Source organism: Pseudocercospora fijiensis (assembly GCF_000340215.1).
Source record: "Pseudocercospora fijiensis CIRAD86 unplaced genomic scaffold MYCFIscaffold_9, whole genome shotgun sequence".
NCBI classification, from domain to species: domain Eukaryota; kingdom Fungi; phylum Ascomycota; class Dothideomycetes; order Mycosphaerellales; family Mycosphaerellaceae; genus Pseudocercospora; species Pseudocercospora fijiensis.
This window is the reverse complement of record NW_006921540.1, coordinates 2,877,617-2,884,994: the sequence shown is the minus strand read 5'-3', so window position 1 is coordinate 2,884,994 and position 7,378 is coordinate 2,877,617. Positions and strand designations below refer to the sequence as shown.

The 7,378-nt window shown below is 51.5% G+C and overlaps 3 protein-coding genes across 3 annotated transcripts; all 3 read left to right on the top strand.

Annotated features, from left to right (window-relative positions):
- Nucleotides 1–387: 387 nt before the first annotated feature.
- Nucleotides 388–4,534, top strand: MYCFIDRAFT_86971 (uncharacterized protein; the record flags this gene model as incomplete). Its single annotated transcript, XM_007932833.1, has 9 exons — nt 388–421; nt 622–733; nt 824–878; nt 939–2,321; nt 2,369–2,514; nt 2,565–2,850; nt 2,902–3,079; nt 3,134–3,616; nt 3,683–4,534. 5 exons carry the CDS (start codon nt 388–390, stop codon nt 2,426–2,428), a joined length of 1,644 nt encoding a protein of 547 aa, XP_007931024.1. The 3' UTR covers nt 2,429–2,514; nt 2,565–2,850; nt 2,902–3,079; nt 3,134–3,616; nt 3,683–4,534.
- MYCFIDRAFT_212464 (uncharacterized protein) lies at nt 2,168–3,688 on the top strand. The gene is made up of 5 exons (XM_007932834.1): nt 2,168–2,321; nt 2,369–2,514; nt 2,565–2,850; nt 2,902–3,079; nt 3,134–3,688. The coding sequence occupies exons 3-5, from the start codon at nt 2,783–2,785 to the stop codon at nt 3,659–3,661; spliced, it is 774 nt and encodes a 257-aa protein (XP_007931025.1). The 5' UTR covers nt 2,168–2,321; nt 2,369–2,514; nt 2,565–2,782; the 3' UTR covers nt 3,662–3,688.
- A 227-nt stretch (nt 4,535–4,761) lies between the features above and the next one.
- On the top strand, nt 4,762–5,592 carry MYCFIDRAFT_111068 (uncharacterized protein; the record flags this gene model as incomplete). The annotated part of the gene is made up of 1 exon (XM_007932832.1): nt 4,762–5,592. A coding segment is annotated over one exon (831 nt), but the record flags the coding sequence as incomplete, so codon positions are not given.
- Nucleotides 5,593–7,378: the final 1,786 nt, after the last annotated feature.

The following is a 7,378-nucleotide window of genomic DNA, read 5'->3' as shown; positions in this document are numbered from 1 at the left end:
GTACTCAAGAAATGCACCAGAAGACCGCCGCTGTCTTGTGCCCTCCATCATTGCGTCCGGAACATAGCATGAACAAGATTGAGACCACTGCCAATGTTTAGGAGAGATAGACACATATGCCTCAGGATATGCTGCATTTACCTCCGATGCAAGACAGTTCGGCGCTCAGTGCGTACGAGTATATTTCCATGCGGTTGGCCAAGCACACACAGCTGCAGGAGTGGGGACGGATACCCGCGAGCGGCTCCTACAGGACTGCACTACCGTCGAACCACATCAACATCCTGTGAGGAGTTGGGCATGCACGAACGCAGAAATTTCTAGCAGCCTTTCGCTATGAAAAAGCGCATCAGCTCGCCCACACTGATTCTTTGACTCTCAGCTGCAATGGGCTTTCCTTGTGGAGAGATCCTATCGAGACGTGAGTTACGCCCTTCGACGAAGCACTCCAAGTGTTCTCGCTACAGCCATTCTCTCTGCGACTTCCTGGAAAGACATGCCTCCATAACGCTTGGACACTCCTGGCCACATCCTCGATCGGGTAATGCGTGCGAGAAGTGTGGTTCAGATACCTCTTGTTCTTGCCTTACCAGTCGCGATTATACACTACACTCCTTTCAGCTTTGAGAACTGGCGCAAAATTCGGTCGCTTCCGGCATATTTCTGGGGAACCCTCAAAGACGGACGCCACTTTGTATCTTGTGATAGCTCGCCTATGCCTACCACTACGTCGGTAATTGTCGGCCTGATCCCAGTTCATGGGCCCAGACACTCATTCTCAGTGCCCGAAACGGAAGCATGGTCTGATACATCTGCCCAAAAGTCATGGAGTCGCGTGGTTGAAGGAGCTCGTGACGGCTCTCAATGAAGCCGAGAGTGTAAATGTGAATCAAGAGACTGATGAAAGGCACGCGGTGCCTTGAGCAATACGCGCTCAGTGTTCGCTAAACCTCCCAGTACGACAGCGGACCCATCGTTTCTCTGTGGCCTTCAGCACATTACACGGTCGTGGGGTCTACGAGATTCTTGTGCTACGCGTGCCGACGACTTCAGCAGTGACCTGCCGACCTCTCGATGTCTATCAAGGAGTTCTGTATGTCAATTCCGAGTACTGCGCGCATGCAAAGCTCTGCAACAATCAAATTATCTGGAGCGTGGACTCTGGGAGCAAGGGTTCGTCAGCCTTGAACAATTCAGGACTGGCAATGCCGCACTCACTTTTGGAGAAGGAAATACTTGTGCAGACGTCGGAAATGTCCACAATGTGTGCCCTTTCTTGGCCCGACAGTCAAGACGCAGAGTTCCCAGCGCGCTTCGAGGTGGGTCAAGGAGCAACACCAGCAGCCTTACGGGATCCCTGGCGACTGCTGTCAACAAGCACGTTTCCTCAATTGCTGGAACGGCAACGGTACACGAACCTAACGTTCGAGAAATTGGGATCAGAACTGGTTCTTCCATTCATCTTCTCTTCAATGCGCCTAAGCATAATCGGTGGCGACGGCTCGAGAATGACTGGCATGGTCAGACTCTTCGACCCGACGATGGTCAACGACGACGGAAGAAGGCACTTCATCCAGGGCACTGTTGCTGATGAGCTCGCTTCGCCTGAGGCAGTTCGTGAACACGTAGGAACACACACAGTTGGAAGCCAATCCAAAGCATCTGTGGACGATCTAACCTCTCCTCATATGGCACCAAAGCGACTTGCTTTCCAGCTAGTCACCGGTGCAGCCAATCCACTCCCCAGCAAACTTTCAGATGGCGCCGAAGAGCTTCCGACTCTACTCCTCGACAATGCTCAGCTGAACTTGGAATTGCAGCTGCTCTTATATATGGCAACGAAATACCCCATGAGCGACGACGACCTGAAAAACTTCAGCGATGGCATTAGACCAGTGGAAGGTAGTGAGAAGGGCAAGCTGCCCCCTGAGCTCGGCTCGATGCTTGATGGTGACCTGGCATCGTGGCTCAAAAATACTTACGTCCCAGGATTCATCGCTACTCGAATCATTGCCATGGATCCCAGCTCAAAAACAGCCTGGCGGGTCAATTTCAGCGACTCGGAAGTAGCAAATGTCAATCATTGGTTTAGTGGTAAAGGCAAAGGATGTCTCAGTCAGGCGCCGGAGTACACGCAACTGAACGAGCTGGCGGCAAGGTACGCGCTGCTTCAAGCGTTCCCCCGCGTCCAAGACTATCTCAACGACACCGAGCCAGATGAGAACGGTAGGCAAGGCGGAGAGAAGTGGGCATCGGCTCTATACCATTCACAAGGCCGAGGTTACGCTCTGGCAGCACTCGCGAATACGACTAACGTCAAGGTACGGTTCTCTACACTGACTTTGATTATAATCTCTAACAAATTTAGGCCAGGACCAAGGTTCAAGTGGTGTGTAATGGTAAATCATTCCCAGACCTGATGTTTTGAAATTCGTATTTCTCAACGCTCTATCGCTAGCGTATTCAGCATCAATCAAAAAGAGCTCAAGTCTCACGGGTCCATGCAACCCATCGGTGAGACGAAGTCTAGATTTTTGCGAGGTTTATAAAGCTAATCGATCCAGAACCTCTTGCCAAACGACGAAAAGCCCTATGCCATTAGAATTGTTGAAGCACTCAAAGCATACAAAGCTTCTGGTTTTAAGCAAGATACATCGGGCTTCAAGCTGACCCTGACTCCGAGCTTGAATATCAGTTTCTGCACGATGCTGTCCTTGGCTTGTGGGAACAGCTACTCGATAAGAAACCAGGATCGCTTGGGGTTAGCTTGGCTGGCCAATTGATGCAAGATGCCAATCAGTTAGTGGAGGACATGAATATCGATGCTACTAAAACGGCCGCGGAGAAAGCGTACGTTATGGAGAGACGGAGCGAAGAGACTGGCCGCTAATGGATCTGCAGAGCTGTGATGACCGCGCAAGCTTCCAACCTCATAGAACTAATTGCACAAGCACCGAAGAAAATCGGTGAAGCTACCAAAGGCATTGAAAAAGCTTTTGAGTCAGTACAGAACGCTCTGAACATGGTAAAGAACTCCAAGTTGATGAAGCTCATGGGTCCCGTCATGGCTGTTGCTACGGTAAGTCAGCTCGGGTAGAAACCCACGTACATTGCATTTATTGAGTCATTATAGGCAGCAATTTTCGCGTGGTCCGCATATGGCGCATACCGAGATTGGAGCAACCTTTCTATAGACGATCGAGCTATCCTCATCCTCTCGACCGTACAAACAACTTTGCAGAGGCTTGAGGATGGCGCCAAGGCATTCTCACCACTCTTCAAATCTCTTAGAAGAACTGGTCCAGAGGTCAGCATTGCTCCACGAGATACTATTGCTGGTTCAATTGAAGAGAACACTGAGCTTCGACTACCTGAGAACTCGGAAAAGGGACAAGTGGAGATCGAGCTTATCGATCATGCCGATGAGCTCCCCGGAGGTGTGGCAGACCAAGAAGCCGAAGCACAGCAAGTCGCCGATGATGTGTCGAACGTGGCAGAACTAGGCGCGGAAGACGCAGCAGAGGTGGCGATAGGAGCAGACGTTGAAGCTGCAGCGACCAAATTGGGCGCTTTATTCGCCATCGGTGGAAAGATCATCAAGGGCCTACTCGGGTGTGTAGGAGTTGCACTCACTATATTTAGTGCTCTCAGCCTGGCATAGAACTTTCACAGCATGGATTAGATGGAGCGACGTCTCAACATTACCAATTTTGTCATTATGGGACTCTCTGTCATCGCTCCTATCGCTGAGGCCGGCATTGCAATCCTTGCTGCCGGCGCAGAGGGCATTGCACTATCGGTTGCAGCAGGTGCCATGGCCATCTGCTCCTGGGCAGGTCCGGCACTCCTGGTTGCGGGCATCGTTATCGGCATTCTAATGCTTTTCCACCAGCACACTCCGGACCCTCCTTTATCCGCGCTAGAGCAATGGATTCAGGATCATGGAAAACCTTTCGTCGATCCTCTGAAAGATCCGCCGACTTCCGAGCTGACTTGGACGGTATCATCCCTTCAAAAAGACGCAAAGGATCAGACGCTGAGGATCAAGGGCGTCAACAATATCAAGACGACAGTAACGCTTGCGAATGTGCAGATCGAGTTCCCATCTGGTGGCTCTCCGGGCATGCTGTTCTCCGAGCAAGACTTTACTGCCGCCAAAAGTGATGCTAAGACACTGTCTCCGGGCCAGATTCAAGTCAGTAGTGCTCTTTCACCCGCCCCGGAACTCCAGATCATCCACACGGAGGCTATTCCTGGCAAAACAGCAGTACAAGAGTCGTTGACTTGGCTGTGCAAAATCGTTGGCGTGAGGCCGTCGAATAGTGACGTCGAAGAGGCCCGACCATTCCTGAGGCTCGGTGTTGGACAGCATATTGAGATTGCTATCGATGGCACGGTGATGGTGCCAGGGAAGGATGAGAAGGGCAGTGAGGTGAATGATCCTTCTGTTACGATCCATGCGGACTGGGTTGATGATAAGAACAATCCTTGGGATCAGTGGGAGTCTGTATTGCCGATTGTGTGGACAACGTGATTGCGTACGACGGTATGGACTGAATATATACAAGTAATGACGCTCAGATGGAAGGTCAGCCGCGATTTCGATTGTATGTGGATTGGGCATAGAGATGGTGGTGGTTCGAAAGCGTAGAGTTTATTTTATGCACAAGCTTATCGATAGGCTTATGCAAGCTTATGTAAGCTTCACAAAACTTTCCTACATCTCCCAAGCCAACCTCAACCTTGTCGTCATACGCCGAAATGTCTGTCCGAAAACGCAACGAGTTCCTAGAGGGCGACGAGAGTGACGGAGAATCGGATAATGGCTACGACTCCGAGGCGGACGAAGGAAGAGGCGCGATCGCGAACAAGCGCCGCAAAATCGACGCCGAATCTGGATCAGAAGCATCATTCGACGGCGTAGAAGATGAAGGGGAGGATCTCGAGCCAGTCAAAGCAGTAGCGGAGGACTCGCGATTCGACTTTTCGAAACTCGGAGCAGAAGAAGAGGCAGAACTTGAGCAGGAAGATGAGGCGGAAATCTCGCAATCGAAGCGCAAAAAATCCAAGGCGCAAAAGGAACTCGAAGCCGCGGCAAAAAAGACGCGAAAGTCGGGCGTCATCTACATCTCTCGCGTACCGCCCTTCATGAAACCGCAGACACTCAAACACTTCCTCGCACCTCACGCCTCGAAAGGCTTGAATCGCATCTTCCTCACGCCTGAAGACCACTCGCAACACCAGAACCGCGTCAAGCGAGGCGGCAACAAGAAGAAATCTTACACAGATGGCTGGGTGGAATTCAATAGCAAGACCGAAGCCAAACTCGCCGCGGAAGCTCTGAATGGGAATATCATCGGGGGCAAGAAGGGTGGTTATTACCATGATGATATTTGGAATATCAAGTACCTGAAGGGTTTCAAGTGGGATAACTTGACTGAGCAGATTAGGAATGAGAATGCCGAAAGGGCGGCGAGGCTGAAGCAGGAGATTTGGAAGACGAGGAAGGAGAATAAGAGGTTTGTGGAGGATGTGGAGAAGGGGAAGATGGCGGAGACGAGGGAGAGTAAGAAGAGAGCGAGGAGGGAGAAGGAGGGTGGTGGGATACAGGGGGAGAATGAGGATGCTGGTACAAATGCGAGAGCTATTGAGTTCAAGCAGAAGAAGGCGAAGAGTAAGGACGCGGCAGGCCAAGAGGAGAAGCCGTTTGGTGGCTCTCTACGCATCGGCAGTAAGATTTTCTGAGCTTAGCAAGGAAAAGTGCCTTCTGAACGATTGTCGGCGAGAAATGATCTTGTCACTTCTTCGGAAGGCATTGCTAACGCTGCTTGTGTCCTCTCTGGATCCACCTTTACTTTCACAGTTCGTCCGCCCTCGGGCTCATGCATGTGACATGCATGCAGGGATCTTGGCACCGAGTCTGCGAGCTCATGCATGTAACATCCGTCAGGGATCTTGGCACCAATTCTGCGAGCTCAAATCGGCGCGAGCTCTGCAACGCTCATCATATGACGAACATCCGCAGCAACCCATTTGCGAGCCGCAATCGCAATCTTGCACGGTACGCCATTTCAAAATCTCGGCTGTGATACGATCTGCTCATGACTACTTGCTAGCTGCGACCATTACCAGCTTCGTCGGCGCCCGTATTATAGGAATTTCCGAGTCACTCGAAGCTATATTGCTCAACATTACGACGACTGATCGGGCTTTACTACCCTGCTTCTGCTTCTGAGCCAGCGCAACAGTAGAGCGTTCTGCTACGCTATCCAAAGCTCCATTCGCCTCCACAAGCCGACAAGATCTTTTCATTTGATGAGCGACTCGAAGTTAGTCCAACTCTCGACCGGTCGTTACTAGCGACTTTCAACAGCATGCCGACCATCACTGCTGGCGCGCGAGTCGCAGGCACTACGGCACTACTTGAAGCTATTCTTCTCAATCTCAACCGCGATGAAGTCGACTTTAAGACATTGCTTCTTAGCTAGCAGGCTCCGACTGCCTTTCGCGATACCATTCAAGGATCTCTCAAGCTTCGTCAGGCGCTTTTCTTCGAACCACCAAACACTCCACGCAAGAGCAGCGATGTACCGGTCCGGCATGAATCCGTTGCTCCGACTTTCAAGCAGCCGTGAGAATTTTCCAACACGCTACGCCTGGTGGAGATTAGACCTACCTGTCGCCTTCAGTGACATGATCACCATTCAGCTTAGCGAGCTTGTCGATGGTCCTGCGGCAACCTTCTTCTCGATACATCGACTCGCGTCGAGATCTGCCATCGTTCCGTCAACTCAACTACCTCTGCCCTCGTGGACACGTATGTATGTCTTCCGGTGGAATTGTGTCGTCGAACGTGCAAGATGTCCGAATGTGCAGCGCACGAACCCGAAGCTGGGAGACATCCCTGGTGTAACAGGACCTCTCCTTGAGGAACGTCGTGTAGCTCCAGATGTGAAGTGGACCTTTCCAGATTCATGCTAAAGTGACACTTTTGGGACTGCGAACTACACTGGCCAAGACTTGATGCGACTTTATACTGCACTCATGGTGCCACGGCTCGGAGGACGTGCCATGACATGCACTGGACAGAGCTATGAGGAAAGCCGCGAGATGCATGCGGTACCACATCTCCAAGCACGGCTCGAGAGGATGGATTGAGCCAATACGACTTGGGATCCGAGAAGATGGGCATCGATGAGATGCGCCTTTTGGTACGAGGTCATTACCGAAGCCGCGAGACTGATTGTTTATTGAGCGACTATGAGTCAGCCGCCGATGGTCGATAGCCCAAGCACTGGTTTCTGTCTTCTGTGCCATTCTTTCATAACCTTTACTCATTGGCGCGGAGCGCAGTCCGATCCATTCCCTCACTTCGGCC